We start from the raw sequence: 20,431 nt of genomic DNA on the forward strand, positions 1-20,431 counted from the left end.
ATACAGATTTTTCTGATGAAATAGGTGGTGATATTAATGAATGTGATTTTCTGACATTGTACAATAAAACGAGTCAACATTTGGAAGATCTACAAAGCTCAGGGAACTAATGTTTTCTTAGTAGATCGTGCATGGGTAAAAAGATCCATCCAAAGTGAATTTCAATGATACAGTGTATAAAAAGTTCACTGATATGGTTTGAGATTCCTCACTACAACGAACCTTTAAGAAAATATTACTTGTTGAGTGTTGATGTAGTATCAGAGTAGAATAATCATAATCATCCAAAACATGTATTAAAATACTCTTCCTTTTAAAATTATATACCTGTGTGAGGCCTTACTTTTTACTTTAACCAAAATATAGCGTAACAATTGAATGCAGAAAGCAGATATTAGAATACAATTTCCACTAACCCAGACATTAAAGCTACTTGCAAATATGTAAAACAATACCTTTTTCTCACTTTGTTTTGAAAAATAGTTTTCATTAAAATGTATTTTTTATGTCAAAATGTATTTGGTTTACTTTTAGTTTTAAATGAATAAATATATATTTAAAATTTTTATTTTAATTTCTAACATGGTAAACATCAATAAATACAACCTACAGAAAGAAATCTCTTTGGGGACCTGAGATCAAAAAGTTTGAGAACTGCTGTAACAGAGAATAAATTGCATGCTTCCCTAAAAAGCTATACATTATTTATGAATGAAATTGGATTTTCTTTCCTCTTTATTTCTCATAACATTTATACTAATATTTACATCACCTTAAAAGAAGTAGCATAACTTAAAAGCAATTCTGGGACAAAAAGCAGTTACAATGAACATAGCTACTGATACTACCTGCAGTATCAAAAATAAAGCTTACCATAAAAAACAAAGGCTATTTTCAAAATTAACCACTTACTTCTCCACCAAGAACTCTGGCCAGTAAGAAAATTGTTAATGAACCAAATATCCAAATGGTTATAATCCATGAGACCACCTTAAGAGAAAAAAAATTCATGCAGTTATTATCTGTGTACCAAATAAGCTGATAATTTCCCACGAACTCAATCCTCTACCATATATTTTGGTATACCCAACTTCAGGTCACAGAGAGTTTGGGTTCCCAGGTAAAACTTAATAAGAATATAAATGTGTAATGTAATTTTACATCCAAACTGAAAATTTAGCAATGATCAATTGCCTAAGGAAACCTTAGTATTTTATGATATATAATAAAAGAACTGCAAAGAAAGACCAAACTGTTGACTCCCAACCCCTGCTTTATAGCATTTTGGAAGGTAAATTCATCTGTGAAACAAGTTACCAGTCTTCTCAAGAGGTCTCTAAAATTTACATTAATTACACATTTATCCAAGTAATAGAATGTGGACGATACTTCACACAATTTTAACTCCTGAGACTTGACATAGTAATGATATATGCATATATTTCCAAGTTCTGTCTGCTTGGGGGGGTCTAGAAATAATGACACCCAGTAGCAACATAAGCACACTTATTGCCCAGATCCTGGTTTCTAAATATTCCCCAAAAGGCACTAGGACTCCCTAGAAAAATGACTGATTCTGGGCTGGGACAGGGACAATACAAGGTGAGCCCAGAACACTCTGTGGAGTCAGAAAGAAAGGAAGTACTCAAAAAAGATGGGGATATGGCAAAAGGATACAGAAGCTAACCTGAAGGCGCTCCCAATGGCTAAAACTGCAACAATCTGAGCAATAAAATAAATGACAGTATTGTATTATAGTCCAGAAAATAAAATAAATATCCATGAGTCCATACTGACAAAAATAAATGAATGATTAAGTAATGACAAAGAAGCATTCTATGGAGATAAGAATCTTCTGTTTTTAGCCTTAGAACACTTTGTTCAAATGAAAGATTATATAAAATAGATAAAATTCATATAGAGATGTTCTACATGAAGGGTTGGTGGTGGGTAGGAGACCAGACCCCCATTCAACTTCTTCAATGGTCCTTATACTTGCAACAGAATACTTGATATGAACTACTGATCCAAGGTAAATACTAATAGGACCAGTATTATATAACGTTAAGGGTCTTGCTATGGAGAGAACACTCTGGATTATCTGGTGAGCACTAAATGTAATCACAACTGTCCTTTAAAAAAGGAGGCAGAGGGATATTTGACTACAGTAGAGAAGGCAATGTGACAAATGGAAACAGACTGCAGTGATGCAGCCAGAAGTCAAGGAATGTTGGCAGCCTCCAGACATGGGAAGAGGCAAGCAACAGACTGTCCTGGAGCCTCCAGAAGAACCAGCCCTGCTGACATTTTGATTTTAGCCCTTTAAGACTCAATTTGGGTTTCTGACTTTCAGAACTGTCAAAGAATAAATCTGCATTGTTTTAAGCCACTAAACTTGTGGAAATATGTTATAGTACAAAAGGAAACTAATTCATTTCCAAATCACTCTGTGGTAAAGAGTTATTTTTTACTCCCCTAAAGCCTTAAACTAGGGATGAGGGAATGATATGCATGTGCCATATTTTGATGATAGAGATAAAGCCTCTGAGAATAGGACAAAGTATTATATAAAAACAAAAACGGATGGAATTCTTGTCATCATTTATTAAGAAGCTTACTTTAAAAAACAGAACTAAAAATGAATAAAAGATAAGAACATGAGTATTGTGTTTCAAACTCTTTATCCTTGGGAGAAATCAGAAAGGGTATGGGCAGCTGGGAGCAGTCCCAACCATTTTACCCACTTGCCATACAAATACTAATACTTTTTATGAGAATGATGATGTAGAAGAGTTTGGAAATCATTAATCCAAGGCACTCCCCACTTATTTAATTAAGAACAGCTTGTAGGGATAAACAAGTGAGAAATAATGGGTAAAGCTAAAGCATTTCTCAAACATGAAGTACTACAGTTAATATTTGGCTATTTTCAATTTTAAAACTCTTAAACTATTTAGAATTTGTGAAAAGTAAGATATACTTACCCTAAACTGTCCATATAATGATATCATGGAAAAGAAAAGAACAACAGCCAGAGGACCCCAAAAGTCAGGATTGTCTCTCACCACTTGCCTATTAAAACCAAGTGATGGCATTGGCATCAAAACACATCGAATTTTGTAGTAAATATCCTTTAGGTCGATATCCAATTCTTCCCTATAATTTTAAAATAAGAATTCTTAAAAAGCACACACTTCTGAATACTGAGACAGTTGCAGCAGAATTTAAGAAAAGTTTAAATATAACATTACAGTCACCACAGATCAACAAAACATTTGCATTTGAAGTACCACATTTCACTGGTTCCATGATGAACATTTTTATCATTTCAACATCTCTAAAGTTGGGATGCATCTCACAATAGCTGGTGTCTTACAACTGCTGTCAGTCTGGAGTGAAGCCAAGTGCTTCCAAGATCTGCCTTTCCTTTTGCCAGTCTCCCGGAGGCACTATCAACTTGGGACTTTAAATAAAATTCTCTGCTTGAGACTTTTTGGGACCGTACTGATAAATCAGACTGCAATCCTATATTCTCACAGACACTTTTTCTTCCAACACCCCACCCAGTGCCAAACAGACAAGCAAACTTCCTTGCTGTCTCTCTTTGTATGGTAGGTTATTTCTCATTTATCCTTACACTAAGGAGATAAGATAGCCCTTTGATGTCCTAGCTTTATGCTGTCTTAGGTACTTTTTCTGTTTTATCAATAAACGTGAAATAACTGCATCTTATAATCCATACCATCTTAGATTTGATGAAGTTCGGTATATTAACAGTTAAGAAACAGGATGTTTTAGCACTTGATCTACCAATAATTACTACAGAGAATAACTTGGTAATACCTTGATTTTACAAAGCTATAGGTTCTTCTTTCCAAAATTGTTAAATTCTTCACCTTTTTTCCCCAAGTGATACATAATCACTTAAAAATTTTCAAGTACTATGAAGAAAGTGAAAGTATCCCTATAGTCCTCCCAGTGGTAGCTCTAGAATTTCTATATAGGAGAGAGTTTGGAGGGGTAATCTTTTTGGAAATCTTAAACTGAACTTCCACAGCACGCACCCAAGCACCTTGCTTTTTTACTTACATTGTATGTTCACTTCAGATATCTATAGACCCAGGTAAGTCCTAACAGTTTGGAGTATATTTGTGTGTGATATAGGATTATGATTCTTTTAACTTTTGCCATTCAGTAGGTTAAAAATATTCTCTCATTATTTCAGTTTTACTAGTTACAGTTGACCTGGAACAACGTTGGGGTTATGGGTACCACCCTCAAAGATCCACATATAATTTTGACTCCCCCAAAACTTAACTAAAAGCCTACTGTTGACCAGAAGCCTTCCCAATCACATAAACAGTTGATTAACATATATTTTATATGTTACATGTACATCTACATATACTTTCTGCATTCATGACATACCTTTTTCTTAATTTTTTCGATACTTCTAGGCTGCATGGTTCATCTGCGAGTTTTTTCACATTGTTGCAAACTCAAAAAAATTCCCAATGTATGTATTAAAAATAATCTATGTACAAGTAGACCTACACAGTTCAAACCTGCGTTGTTCAAGGGTCAACTATAACAGTAAAACTGAAAATAGCTAAAACTTTTGACCAAAAAGGTTAAGATTTTCTATACCTGTCTTAAACAATACGAAAAAATACAATCATCCCACAGACTAGCTCTAAAAAACCAAAAAATACATATTATTTTTACATACAAGAGTGGCTTGTTATCTTCAGGGTCATCATCTTCAACTTCCAAAAGCCAGCCATATCCTCTTTGTCTCAGAAATGTAGTAGCTGTAGACTCTTTGATAAAATCTCCACCAAGGTTTAACTTGACATCTGGGGATGCTATTGAACCACTGAGATCTAAGGAGAAAAGAGGACAAAACTATAAACCAAGGTAAAATGTGTGAATCCTAACCAACACGAGCATATATCCAATTAAATAATTATCACTTGAAGATCTCTACATATGAACATCTGCTACTGTATACAATCTTTGTATTTTATAGTTGACAGTGATAAAAACAAGACAGCAGGCCCAAAATGGAGTCACTTATGCTAAGTATCATGTCACCAAACCAAGACTTAATTACAGTTTTGGCCTCTCCCAGAAACAGAACCTTAAACTAGTGAATCAGGAATCACCTGGTCAGCACTAGTGAAGTAATGTGCCTGAAAGACCCCTGCAATCTCCTAAAGGAAAGTGACCTTGCCATAACTAATCCACTTTTAGCTAGTATAACCTCCTTGTCCCACTTCCTTCTGCCTAAAGTCTTTCGTTTTGTACAGCTCCTCAGAGCTCCTTTCTACCTGCAAATTGGAATGCTGCCCATTTCATGTATCACTGAATAAGCCAATAAAATCTTTAAAAGTTACTCAGTTGAATTTTTTTTCAGTAATGATATCTAAAAACCACTTTTTACTTTTAAAACAAGAAAACGAAAACAAGAGAGGTGAATTCACATGAAAGGTTTCACATCTAACTAGCTAGCCTTGTACCAGAATCTAGACTTAAAACTGTAACTTTAAAATTTAAATGGAAGATATATACAAAATATATTACAGGATATCACTTTGCTTTTTTTGTTTGTTTGGTTGGGTTTGGTTTGGTTTTGGCTGCACTGCGAGGCTTGCGGGATCTTAGTTCCCCGACCAGGGACTGAACCCAGGCCCGGCAGCAAAAGCACGGAGTCCTAACCACTGGACCCCCAGGAACTCCCAACAGGATATCATCTCGGAGTCCTTTCATTATTATGTACATTATGTGCTTCAGAACAAAGTGATGTATAAATTCTCTTTAAAGGCATTACATATTTATATATACAAACCATTAGACATAATTATTTGCTAAAGGAAAACCGCAGATAACTTCCCTTACTTTTTCATATATTTATTCATACATTATTTCTTTTAAAACTAAATATCTATGCTAAGTGCCTCATATATTAATGCTTAGTTTTGGATAAATCTGACTAGTAAGAGTTTCCTATTATTTCAGCTAACTTTTTTCTTTATATAATTACATCATTTATCTTTAGTTTTGGCAAAATAAAGGTTGTTGGGTTTTTTTAGGTCAATTCTAAAAAGCAGTGAAGGGCTTCCCTGGTGGTGCAGTGGTTAAGAATCTGCCTGCCAATGCAGGGGACACGGGTTCGAGTCCTGGTCCAGGAAGATCCCACATGCTGCGGAGCAACTAAGCCCGTGCGCCACAACTACTGAGCCTGAGCTCTAGAGCCCGTGCACCACAACTACTGAGCCCGCATGCCACAACTACTGAAGCCCGCATGCCTAGAGCCCATGCTCTGCAACAAGAGAAGGCACCACAATAAGAAGCCTGCACACCACAACAAAGAGTAGCCCCCGCTTGCCGCAACTAGAGAAAGCCCGCATGCAGCAACGAAGACCCAACGCAGCCAAAAATAAATAAATAAATAAATAAATTTACATAGATTAAAAAAAAAGCAGTGAAGAGACTCTATTATCCACGTTACAAAATAAATTCCACTCACAGTCTGTACCAGTGCCTTAGAGGTTACAGATAATCACAGTAGTACATATGTCAAAATTTCTGGTCAAAAAAAAATTGGGACTAGTAAAGGACTTGCTTGAGGTCATACAGGAATTAATAAAAAAAACACATTTGTAGGACCAGACAACATGCACTAGTAAACAACCATCAATGTTGTTAACTAGAAGTCAAAAGACTGGAGTGATACTTTAGAAAACAATTTCGGCAACAGCAAACCAGAACACTCAACACAGACTCTCCTTTCCTGGAGATCCTATACAGTAGAACGAAGAGCTTAATTTGCACATTACCCTAAATTCTAGGTTAGCTTTTGAGAACTGCCATTAAAAAATTCTGGCTTAAACTTCAATCAGTGAGTGGATCAATTATGAGTCACATAACGATCTGGTTCTGAGAACTCCTGCAATTAATTATAATAAAGTTTGCATTCTGAAGCTAAGTCCTAGCTAAGCTACTAATTAATACAGCAAATCATTAATGCCTTCTTGTCTCCAGTTTCCTATTCAAAGTTCTTTCCAGGTTTAACATTACATGATTCTAAAAAGCTTTTATAGTTTAGTTAATTCATCTAGAGATAAAATGCAAGTACTTTTGAATTCACTGTCCTTCCCTACTTAAAGCTTAAAAATAGTCCCTATAGATGCTAATTGCCATAGAATCTTGTGATTAAAATATTCTCTCAAAATTACTTTCTGCTTCTTTGTCATACTCTAAGTTGAAAATGAAAGAGTTGAAACTTAACTAAAATTCTACTTCCAACAGGTACAAAGAGTGCCTTTCTTGATTTAACAAGAGGAAAACTTAGATCAGGAAGTCATTAGTAGAGCAGTGACATTAAAGGTTTTGGAATTATAAGGCAGGAAAGGACCTTAACAACTGTTTCCTGGCCTCTAGAAAAGACTGCAGTTAAAGTCCTTAATCTAAACCAAAAAAGGATATATAAATTATAGTGCTAAGGAGTGCTGTGAGAAAGAATTGTATATGTTTAGGAGTTTTTCATAGCAGGGATGCAGAACCTCAAAAAGACACCTTTAGCTTATAATTTTGTAGTGTTTTCCATTCTATGCAAAGAAGGAAAATATCATGGACATATGGTAGGAGAATGCTAGAAACAGCAGTCTGACAAACCATCCAGTTCCCCCAAGACACAATTACATGTGTTAAAAATAAAGCAACTGGGCTTCCCTGGTGGCGCAGTGGTTGAGAGTCCGCCTGCCCATGCAGGGGACGCGGGTTCGTGCTCCGGTCCAGGAGGATCCCACGTGCTGCGGAACGGCTGCGCCCGTGAGCCATGGCCGCTGGGCCTGTGCGTCCGGAGCCTGTGCTCCGCAAAGCGAGAGGCCGCAGCAGTGAGAGGCCCGTGTACCGCAAAAAAAATAAAATAAATAAAGCAACAGAAGGGCTTCCCTGGTGAGCCATGGCCGCTGAGCCTGCGCGTCCGGAGCTTGTGCTCCACAACGGGAGAGGCCACAACAGTGAGAGGCCCGCGTACAGCCAAAAAAAAAAGCAACAGAAAAGTAAAAAAACTCAGTAGTTAGCCTAACATGTGATCAAGCTAACAGGTAAAAAATAATGTCGGAAAACAATGAGAAATATTAAAAAAAAATAAAGGCGGGGGGGTGTCTCTCCAGGAGCACAGCTGTCTTACCTTAAACCACGGTAAGAACCAGCTTGCTTGATGGTCAACTCTAGGACAGGTGTCCAGAATTATAAAACACTGATCTTAAATTAATCCTTTCTTACTACACTATAATATTCTTGTCATTTTCTAAGTAAAAAATAACATAAAGATAATAATAAATGTAAATGGTTTTAAGAGGAAATAATCTTTGAAAGAAATCTTAAAAATGTTTCCACTACTGTTTGGGTTCAGAGAGAGGAAAGAATATCAGTAAGTTTCAAGTTTTATTAAAAGCCACCTGGAAAAACTGCAGAACAAAACTTAACAGTAATCTTCCCTCCCTTTCAACTCAAGTGTATTACTGGGTGAGGGATCTTTTCTCTGAATCTTCTCCTCAGCCTGAGAACTTCACTTTGAAGAATTCAGTCAGTGTAGTATGAGAGTATACTCAGGGTGAGATTTACTGATCTGCCCCTACAAAAGTTCTAGATTTCTATGAAAGAAGAGTAATCTGCAATGAACATGAACATTTTGTTGGTACTTGCCAACTTCTTACATAACATGAATAAGCGTTTTCTTACTTAACAAGCAACCAAGAGCAAGGACAAAAATAATTCCATTTTATCTGAATGAAAATGAAATGAAATCCATGTGTGCTTAAATCTAAACCAGAATTGACTATTGTGCAACAAAATAAAACAAGCACATGTTTCATACTAAAGGGACAAATTCCACTGTTCCATTTTAGTTATAAAAACATTTTAATGCGTATATAGGCCAATGAAAGAGCTCAAGAAACCAACACAAGTATATAATGATTTTATAATTGCTAGACCTATATTGGAGTTGATTATGTTACTCCATGAGAAAAACTTTTAAAGCCTTGTATAAAATTGTGTCCTAGGTTTTATATATATATATATATATATATATATATATATACACACACACATATACTTTTTAATTTTTTATTTATTTTTGGCGGTGTTGGGTCTTCATTGCTGCGCGCGGAAGCGCCTTCTCTAGTTGCGGTGCACAGGCTTCTCACTGCGGTGGCTTCTCTTGTTGCAGAGCATGGGCTCTAGGCACACGGGCTCAGCAGTTGTGGCTCACGGGCTTAGTTGCTCCGCGGCATGTGGGATCTTCCCAGATCAGGGCTCGAACCTGTGTCCCAGGCATTGGCAGGCGGATTCTTAACCACTGCACCACCAGGGAAGCCCCTAGGTTATATTTTTATTCATATCATTTTGGTTTACGATTTCAGTAGCTTTACTATTCAATATTGCCAGTTAATTTTCATATTGCACATAATATTAATTAAAATCAATTACATCTCCTGAGCCTACCTTTAGAAAAATCAAATCCCATTTTGGCATAAATCACTTATCTAACAGAAATTTCTTTTATTTGCCTTATGAGTCTTTTAAGTTTTATTTTGAAATAATTATAGATTCACAGGAAGTTGCAGAGAGGTTATATGCACCCTTCACCCTGTTTCCCCCAATGGTACCATACCATCATACGTACTATCAAAACCAGGACACTGACACTGATACAGTTGATAGACCTTATTCAGATTTTACCAGTTTTAAGTGCACTTATTTGTGTGTATGTGTGTATAGTTCTATGCAATTTTACCACATTTATGGATTTGTGTAATGCCTTACAAGTTTAAAATTTATGAAAAGAAATAGATTAATTTTTTTAAAAGATAAATCTTGCTTAACTACCTTGTTTTCTTCCCAAGAAAGGCTGACTAAAAAGTCATTTTCAATTTTCAAACACAGAAGAAAAGCTATTCTTGCACCCATTATATATCATATATTGTACTTCTTGAGCACATTGTATAGAAGATACTTGTGATAATATCTATCTGGATATAATTTTTTAAAAATCAAGTAGGAAACTTTTAAAGAGGAAAAACTAAAGATTCCTCTATCAACACTACTAAATTATATTAGAAGTGACATCTTTCCTGGGGAGGGAGAATGTCACACAAAGTAGGCTAAATGGACACCTTAACAGAGTAACAGAAAATTATTGTTTACTCAAAAAAGCCTATTAACACAAAAATTATTGATTATGTCTATAAATTACTGATCACAATAAAGTATTATGAGTTGTATACACTATCATTTTTATATAGGAGTGTCTTAGTCTGTTTAGGCTTCTATATAACAAAATACCATAGACTGGGTGGCTTATAAACAATAGAAATTTGTTTCTCACAGTTCTGGAGGTTGGAAGTCTAAAGTCAGAGTGTCAGCATGGTCAGGAAAGGGCTCTCTTCTGGCTAGCTGACTTCTCCTTGTGCCCTCACACGGCAGAAACGGGTAGGGAGATCTGTGAAATCTTTTTTATAAGAGCACTAATCCCATTTATGAGGGCCCCATCCTCATGACCTAAGTACCTCCCAAAGGCTCCACTTCCCCACTGGGCATTAGGATTTCAACATATGAATTTTGGGGGACACAAACATTCAGACCATAAAAAGAGGTAAAAACACTGAGGAAGGCTGAGCTCAAAAAGCAATATATTGAGCCCAGTCCTCTTCTGTAGACTTATACAATCAAGTGTCAGTTTAACGTTGTAGTTATTTCAAAAGCATTTAAAACTCAATATTCCAAAACTGAATTCTTGATAGTTAAGGTCTTCCTCCAGTTTCTTATTTCAGTGAATAGTACCACTAATCCCATCCAGCACTGTAAACCAGAAGTTTAATTATCCTTGACAATTTCCTTCATTCACATGCTCCCCACACCATTCAACCACAACTAAATTCTATCGCTTTTACCCCTAAATATTTTTTGAACCTGCCCACTTTTCTCCATTTCTACCACCTGCACCATGCTCGTGCAAACTAACATCTCCTGTCTGTATGACTATAATGGTCTACTAACTCCTCTCCCTAGTCATTCTCTTTCCAATCCATTCTCACCTATAGGCAGAAGAATATTTTTAAAATGCAAATCTTTCACTCTCCCGTTTAAAATCCTTCAGTGGCCTCCCACTACTTTTTCAGCTCAAATCTAACAATCTCTACATGCCCTATCTACTTCTCCAGAACAATTTTCTGCCTCCCTACCCACCGTGACCCTATGTTCTAGCCATATTAAGCCTCTCAGTTCTTTGAATGAACCAGGATCCCTTGTACCTCAGGGACTTTGTACCAGGCTGTCTCCCCTAACTTCAGATAATTAAATGCCACCCATTCTTCAGTTCCTAGATATACTTTGTTTTTAATATATAAATTTATTTATTTTATTTATTATTTTTGGCTGCACTGGGTCTTCGTTGCTGCGTGTGGGCTTTCTCTGGTTATGGCAAGCAGGGGCTACTCTTCCTTGTGGTGCAAGGGCTTCTCACTGCGGTGGCTTCTCTTGTTGCTGAGCACGGGCTCTAGGCAAGCAGGCTTCAGTAGTTGTGGCATGTGGGCTCAGTAGTTGTGGTGCACAGGCTTAGCTACTCTGCGGCATGGGGGATCTTCCTGGACAAGGGCTCAAACCCGTGCCCCTTGCATTGGCAGGCGGACTCTCAACCACTGCACCACCAGGGAAGTCCCCTAGATATACCTATTTAAAGAAATTTTCCATGATCTCCCTGACTAGATTAGGTTCCTTTCATAGTCCCCTGGACTTTTCCTTCATAACATTTATCACTGTTTATAATAATGTATTTGTCTGATTATTTGGATAATGTCTGTAAGTTCGCTGATGGGAGGAACTAAGGTGTGTTTGTTGTAGTTTTGTTTTGAACACGTATCTCCAGTACCTATAACAGTGCCTAGCCCATAGTAGGCAACCAATAAATGTGTGCTGGTTGGATGAATTAATTAATATAAGGGCAAATAGCTCCACAGAGCTTATATCAAGAAGAGACATCAGAGGTTTTTAATAAAGTAAATATACAAAATCAGATTTGCATTGTGTAAACATAATCTTAGCTGCACTGTGGAGGGCTGATTTAAGTGGGGGAGAGATTTGAGGAGGGAGTATGGTCAGCAAAAAGTATAGATGAGAAATGGAAAGGACTTGAACTAAGGCAATGTCAGTAGAAAGGGAAGGACAGATTAATTACATAGCTATTCTGGAACTATTCTGAAATAATTTGATGACCAACTGAATATGAGAAAGTGAGAGAGAGACTAGAGACAAGTTTCTGGCCTTTGGCAAAAGGAACTATATCACAAACAATAAGTCATTTTCACTTTAGTACCTTTCTCACTTTCAACATTGGTTAATTAATCCACCAATAAATATTTAAGGATTACTTATTTCTATAATGCCCTGAGAGTGATATAAAGAAGTGAGATACTTCAAGGAGTTCAAAATCCAACTGACAGTATATCCAAGCAATGGAATTTTATTCAGCCAGAAAAGGAATGAGTTACTGATTCATGCTGTAACATGAATGAACCTTGAAAGCATTATGCTGAGTGAAAGAAACCAGTCACAGAAGGTCACATATTGTATTACCCCATTTACATGAAATATCCAGAATAAGCAAGTCGATAGAGACAGAAAGTAGATTAGCGGTTGCCAGGGACTGGAAGGCAGGGAGGGAATAGAGAGTGACTGAAAATGGGTACAGGGTTTCTTTTTGGAGTGCTGAATATGATACAAAACCCTACTAGTACTGTAAAACACATTCTTGTGTAGGTAAATGACAATGCCTATTGCCAACAGATCATAGGTGCCATAGGAGTAAAGAGACCTAAGCTATCAAAGAGGTGGTCAGGAAGGCTATGTGGAAGTAGAACTGGAATCTGGCCATGAGAGATAAGTGGATGAGCAGAGAAGGAATAAGAAATCATTCCAAAGATGGGAGAAAATATCTGCAAATGATGCGACTAACAAGGCCTTAATCTCCAAAATATACAAGCAGCTCATGAGGCTCACTATCAAAAAAACAAACAACCCAACTGAAAAATGGGCAGAAGACCTTAATAGACACTTTTCCAAAGAAGACACACAGATGGCCAGTAGGCACATGAAAAGATGCTCAACATCACTAATTATTAGAGAAATGCAAATCAAAACTACAGTGAGGTACCACCTCACACCAGTCAGAATGGCCATCATTAAAAAGTCTACAAATAACAAATGCTGGAGAGAGTGTGGAGAAAAGGGAACCCTCCTACACTGCTGGTGGGTATGTAAGTTGGTGCAGCCACTATGGAACAGTGTGGAGGTTCCTCAGAAAACTAAAAATAGAATTACCATATGATCCAGCAATCCCACTCCTGGGTATATATCCGCACAAAACTGTAATTCAAAAAGATACATTCTGGGACTTCCCTGGCAGTCCAGTGGTTAAGACTTCGCCTTGCAATGCAGAGGGTGCAGGTTCGATCCCTGGTCAAGGAGCTAAGATCCCACATGCCTTGGGGCCAAAAAAACAAAACATAAAACCGAAACAATATTGTAACAAATTCAATAAAGACTTTAAAAATAGTCCACATTAAAAAATCTTAAAAAAAAAAAAAGATACATGCACCCCTATGTTCATAGCAGCACTATTCACAACAGCCAAAACATGGAAACAACCTAAATGTCCATGGATAGATGAATGGATAAAGAAGATGAGGTACATATATACAATGGAATACTACTCAGCCATAAAAAAGAATGAAATCATGCCATTTGTAGCAACATGGATACAACTAGAGATTATCATACTAAGTGAAGTAAGTCAGAAAGAGAAAGACAAATACCATATGATATCACTTATATGTGGAATCTAAAATATGGCACAAATGAACCTATCTACAAAACAGAAACAGACTCTCAGACACAGAGAACAGACTGGTTGCCAAGGGGGAGAGGGGTGAGGGAGAAAAGGACTGGGAGTTTGGGATTAGCAGATGTAAACTATTATATATAGTATGGATAAACAACAATATCCTACTAGCACAGGGAACTGTATTCAATAACCTGTAATAAACCATAATGGAAAAGAATATTAAAAAGAATGTCTACATGTGTATAACTGAGTCACTCTGCTGTACAGCAGAGACTAGCACAACATTATAAATCAACTATTCTTCAATAAAAAAGAAATAAAATTTTTAAAAATAATAAAGAAATCATTCCAAGGAAAAGAAAGGGCAGAGACAAAGGCATGGAAGCCCAAGGCTTATAAAAGGCACAGAGTTCAAAAGTTGTGGAAGATAGGTTGGGGACAAAGTGTTAAGAGAATAAATATCAGGCAAAAAAACCCTAATATTTTTAAACTTGTCTTTATAGGTAAGTGTTTCTTTATGCATGTTCTGTGGAATCTGGATCCTATGAGATGCCCTCTACAAAAAGCTTTTGATATTCACTAAGTTTGGAAAACCCTGCATACTACAACCTCCATTTGGAGTTTCAGAACTAATATTGTCATATTAAAGGCTCTGGGAATTCTGCATTAAGGAAACTGGTTTAACTTAGCTTAACACATTATTTACCCAATTTTTGTCATGCAACCTTTCCCCTTTGGGAAACACTCCTGAAGGTCCTTCTGTAGATGATAGGAAGCAAGTCAAGTTCCAGCAGAATGGTAGGAATTGCTGGATGCTGAGGAAACAGGAAATAAGAGATAGTTTAGCTGTGAAAGTAAGGAAAAAGGGAAGTAGTAGATTTAATTAAAAATTCTGTCAATTAGGAGGGGACCTGTGAGTGATGATCGTGATGGAAGAAACAGAGGAGAAATAAAAAATGCTAGAGAGAAAAACAAAGAAAGGTTCCAAAAGAGGCAAGAAGATATGCGAATAAAAGCACTAGTAGAGACTTATCCTTGGAAAGGAAGAAAGGTTTCCTTTAAGATTTGGAGGAAAGATGAATGTTTTGATATACATAAAATGATCATTAGAGGGAGAAAAATATGAGGACGGGAAAATGGCTATTGGGTGGCTTAGATCATCTTTCTTGGTTAGTTGTCTCTGTTCACGCCCTTTCCAACCACTTGTTGGACTTCTGTTGAATTAGTGTTGGCTTCAGTTCTAGCAGCACAACACCTTTATCTTAATCAGAAAGTATCATGTAGTCATCGAACATTTATTAAGTTCCTGCTATATACCAGGCTCTGTGCTAGGCAGTGGGTATGATACTGGTAGACAGTAAAACACAGCTTCTAACCCCAAGGGGCTCATGGTCTAAATCAGCATTGTTTTAGGTCTGTGAAGATTGAGAAGTATAAAATACAGGGACTGCTTCGACCAATTATTGCATTTGCATAATTTATAAGTGAATGCTCTTCCCTTTTTTCAACCTGAAGAACTCCTTTTCCTTCAAAATGTACCTCATCTGTCTCTGAAGACTTCCTTGATCCCTTCCTGCAGTTAACCACTTCCACCTTTGAACCTCTTTTTTTTTTCAATTAATTAATTAATTTATTTATTTTTGGCTGCACTGGGTCTTCGTTGCTGTGCGCGGGCTTTCTCCAGTTGTGGCGAGTGGGGGCTACTCTTCACTGTGGTGCACGGGCCTCTCATTGCAGTGGCTTCTCTTGTTGCGGAGCACGGGCTCTAGGTGCGTGGGCTTCAGTAGTTGTGGCACGTGGGCTCAGCAGTTGTGGCTCATGGGCTCTAGAGAGCAGGCTCAGTAGTTGTGGCACACGAGCTTAGTTGCTCCACAGCTTGTGGGATCTTCCCGGACCAGGGCTCAAACCCATGTCCCCTGCGTTGGCAGGCGGATCCTTAACCACTGAGCCACTGGGGAAGTTCCTGAACCTCCTTTTTATAGCATTTATTATGTATGATGAATTCTTTAAAATCCCATTCTTATTAAGCCATTTCTTGGTTAGGGACTTCCTCATATACAGTCCCTTGCATATGGACATACTCCATCCTACATATACAAAACATTACCTATCTTTCAAATTTTGGCAAAATATGACCAATATTAAATTGCCCCTGATCTTCTAGCTATAAAAAATTTCCTCCTCTTTTTGTTGATCTTTCATAATATTCTAAATCAGTGCCTCTCAAGCTTTAATGTGCTTATGAATCACTTAAGGATGATCTTGTCAAAATGTAAATTATGATTAAGGCAGATTCTGCATTACTAGAGCCCAGTAATGCCAATGCTGCTAGTCTGTGGAAATAAAGCAGGCAAAGAACTACTTATTTGTGTGACACAAAATAAAGTCAAAGGACTGCCTTAAAGACGTCTATATTATACTTAATGGTATCATTACTTTTTTTTTTTTTTTGGCTGCGTTTGGTCTTCATTTCTATGTGCGGGCTTTCTCTAGTTGTGGTGAGTAGGGACTACTCTTCGTTGTGGTGCGCGGGCTTCTCATTGTGGTGGTACATTCTTGCATTTATACACATGCATTTCATTACTGCTTTTGGATGTAGTTTTACACCACAGAACTGAATATAAAGTCTGGATTTCATTATTCATTTATTTATTCATTTACTAGCTTATTCACATAGTCTACGTTCTTTTTTTTTTTTTAGTCTACGTTCTTTTAACTTGTACTTATGGACCTTGCTTTTATACACGTTACCTTAAGTAATTTTCACAATATTCTTATAAGTGTGATTTTCGTTTTATGGATGAAAATGTGAGTTTATAGAAGCTATGTAATTTGGCCAATATCACATAGCTTCTGTAAGAGTCAGAACTTTAACTGAAGTCTTCTGGCTCTAAACCAGTAACTTTTTAGTTATACCATCCAAAATGTGCTAGGTTTTATAGTCCCAAGTATCAATGTCATAGGAGATAAAAGAAAGCAGAAATCATTTATTCCTTCAACAAACAATTACTTTGTGATGTTAATATTCTGGGTTCTGTGCTAAGTGCTGGGATATAGAAAAAATTAGGGACATTTCTGTTTCTGAGGAACAGTTAAGCAAAGTTTCAGCAAGAAAGGAGTATTTGAATTCAGCCTTAAGTTTCATCTTGGGGGTTTCCCTGGTGGCACAGTGGTTGAGAGTCCGCCTGCCAATGCAGGGGACACGGGTTCGTTCCCCGGTCCGGGAGGATCCCACATGCCGCAGAGCGGCTGGGCCCGTGAGCCATGGCCGCTGAGCCTGCGCGTCCAGAGCCTGTGCTCCGCAACGGGAGAGGGCCACAACAGTGAGAGGCCCGCATACCGCAAAAAAAAAAAAAAAAAAAAAAAGTTTCATCTTGGGGTAAGAAGGAGAAAAGCATTCTAAGCATGAGGACCTTGATACACATAGGTTTGGAGACAAACACCAAGGCACATTTTAAAACAAAGGACATGTACAAATTAGTAATGATAAGTATCACTGAGAAAGAGACTTGGACAGAATCTAGAAGCAAGGTATACAATAAAACCTCTACAAGCTAAAAACATCCATGGTTAGATAAACACCGTAAGAGGGGAAAAGCAAGAATTTACGTGACACGCTTAGAAACTAGAGAAGAAACTTGGTGTTGCAGAGTCAAATGTTTATGTTAGAGAACAGTAAAAAAATAACCGTGGCACCAATTAATAATGAAATCCAAAGCAGCAGCAACACTGCTAACAAATACTGAGCACTTAACTCTTCTAGGTGTACTAAGTGCTTTGCATTTGCAAAATGTTTGAGCACTTGGGTATTATTATTCTCATTTTATGTAGACGAAAACTGAGGTTAAGAGAGATTAAGTAACCTGCCCAACATCACAAAGATAGTAATTGGTAAAGACAGGATGCAAATCCAGGACTCTATACTTCAGATACACTTTTCAGTTTACAAAAATATATGTCAGACTCATCATGGTTTAGTATAAAGAAATCTTAGGAAACAGAACGCTAGCTCTTAATTCCAGATCCTTCATGTGGAGGTTACTGAACTTCTCTAAGCCTCAGGTTCACTAGACCTAGAGTCTGTCATACAGAGTGAAGTAAGTCAGAAAGAGAAAGACAAATACCGTATGATAACACATATATATGGAATTTAAGAAAAAAAAATGTCATGAAGAACCTAGGGGTAAGACAGGAATAAAGACACAGACCTACTGGAGAACGGACTTGAGGATATGGGGAGGGGGAAGGGTGAGCTGTGACCAAAGCGAGAGAGAGGCATGGACATATATACACTACCAAACGTAAGGTAGATAGCTAGTGGGAAGCAGCCGCATAGCACAGGGATATAAGCTCCGTGCTTTGTGACCGCCTGGAGGGGTGGGATAAGAAGGGTGGGAGGGAGGGAGACGCAAGAGGGAAGAGATATGGGAACATATGTGTATGTATAACTGATTCACTTTGTTATAAAGCAGAAACTAACACACCATTGTAAAGCAATTATATCCCAATAAAGATGTTAAAAAAAAAACACAGGAATAAAAAAGCTCAGCAGGATTCTTAGAAAGATCAAACAAGCTGTTTGCTTAAAATACTGTAAATTTAAACTGTATAATGTTATAAACTTGAGGGTATTATTATACAAATATCTATCCTTGTCTGTATATCCCTGGATATACAGGGAGTCTATACAATCTTGGAGGCTATACGGAGAAGTCTGAATAAATCTTACGGATTTTACTTATTCCAGGTTTCTTGGTTTAATATATGGAGTCAATGGATTAGCTTGTTATATTATTGTCAGATTTCTTAGGCATATTTAAGAAAGGTAATTCCTGGAGGAAGTGGGGGTATTAGAACTATAAACACAGATATATAAGTCTGAACAAACATCAGGTTGTGATACTCAATTTTTTGTGTATACAGACAATTTTTCCTTAAAGTCTGGAAAACTATGGTTGGTTATTCCTCCCCAAGCACTAGGCTACCAAATGTAGATGAAACAAACTAAAATATTTTGGGTTGCTATATTTCACCAAATTTCCATATTACACTAAATGTATCAGCTATGTTCTCTATGATAAAAATTGTATTTTGCATTTTAATATAACCAAAACTACAGTACTATTTTTGTTTTTAAACAACGCCATTCAAAAACCAATACGAGGAAAGCAAAACAGAAAAAGGGAAAGCAAGCTATATTAACTGATGCATTACAAAACTCGATTTCTCAGAAAACACACTAGGTCCTTCTCTAGAATGAAATTTCTATAGTTAAGTATAACTTATTTTTCCATATCCAGCACTTAAGTCTGGTCACTGGAAAATTACTGGTATACTGGTATACAAAGTCTAACAAAAGTAGCAGAGAAAGATTTCAGTTACAAAGAGTCTGGTAAAGTACAGAGGAAAACACATTCTCCCATGCTGTAGAAAAATCTCTCCAGCACAAATGCTTCCTCAAAACAGTACATAAGGAAATCTGGAAAGCAACTGAAACTTCTTGTAATCCAGCTGGGTGTTCCCAAATATATCTGGGTCTACTTCTCTGAATATTGAGGTCAAACACCATAAAATAGGAGGAAAACGGTAACGTTAGCAAGATACCAGGTTCCATAAAACCCACAAACTCCTCGAGGGAAGTTAGTATTAGCAGCGCCTAATTTAATCTCAGCAAAAAGTTATGTGCTGATAAATAACAAAGCAACAAGCTCTCGTTCCTCGTTCTCATTCTTTGACACCTAGCCCGGCCAATCTAACCATCCCTTTCTGAGCAATGCCAAGTCACTTTAGAAATAAAATCTTGGGGTCCCGTGGGTGCCCTCGAGGTGGGTAAGTTCGCCAGAAAAACCTGCCACCAGACGGTGTAGCGAAAACCAGAAGCTGACCGAGTCACTTGGAAAGTTCCCCACACCCCACCCTCGGCCACTCGGGCCTCTGGGAAGGCCCGGCGGGAGCAGAGGGCTCGAGTCCCCCATGGGTCAGCTTCTTGCCCGTCCCCACCGGGCCACAACCGCCTCGGCCCCAGAAAGACACTGCCGCGTCCGCCCGGCGTCCCCCAGGGCGACTCACGGGGCTCAGTCTCACCTTCCGCGTCTGCTGAGGAGACAAAGGTGAAGTCCCCGTTAGTGGGGGAATACGCAGGGGGAGGGCCCGGCGGCTGCATCTCGCGGCCCCACCGAGCCCGCGGCGGAGGAGGAGGCTGTGGCTGGGCCCAGGCCCCAAGGCGGCCGCGGCACCGACCAGCACGCGCGCCCGACGGCGCGACCCGCGAGCCGAGATATGTAGGCTGGGAACGAGGCCGGAGACGAGCGCAGCTGGCCGGGGGGCTGCCCCTGAGGGTCCCCCACCAAAAGTCCTCTCGGTGGCTGCCGCCCAGAAACCACAACGCCGGCGCCCTGACAGGACCATAACAGTGACAGCGTCGCTGCGATTGGCTCTTTGTAATGTACTCGCCCATTGGCTCCCGGAGGAAGGTTCTGATTGGCTCTCCCTGTTGTTGATTCCGGAAGTTTACCCAGG

The 20,431-nt window shown here is 38.2% G+C and overlaps 1 protein-coding gene across 1 annotated transcript in view; it reads right to left on the reverse strand.

Moving 5' to 3' along the window:
• Positions 1-20,319, reverse strand: part of YIPF4 (Yip1 domain family member 4) — a 29,448-nt gene extending 9,129 nt beyond the window's left edge. The window contains exons 1-4 of the mRNA XM_079940976.1: positions 19,997-20,319; positions 4,730-4,883; positions 2,985-3,156; positions 913-990 (exon numbers count right to left, since the gene is read on the reverse strand). Of these exons, the coding sequence (XP_079797102.1) occupies positions 913-990; positions 2,985-3,156; positions 4,730-4,883; positions 19,997-20,075 (483 nt within the window). The 5' untranslated portion in view covers positions 20,076-20,319. The remainder of the gene's footprint in view (positions 1-912; positions 991-2,984; positions 3,157-4,729; positions 4,884-19,996) is intronic.
• Between the last annotated feature and the right edge of the window lie 112 nt (positions 20,320-20,431).

The sequence above is a fragment of the Stenella coeruleoalba genome, assembly GCF_951394435.1.
Source record: "Stenella coeruleoalba genome assembly, chromosome: 13".
In the NCBI taxonomy this organism is placed as follows: domain Eukaryota; kingdom Metazoa; phylum Chordata; class Mammalia; order Artiodactyla; family Delphinidae; genus Stenella; species Stenella coeruleoalba.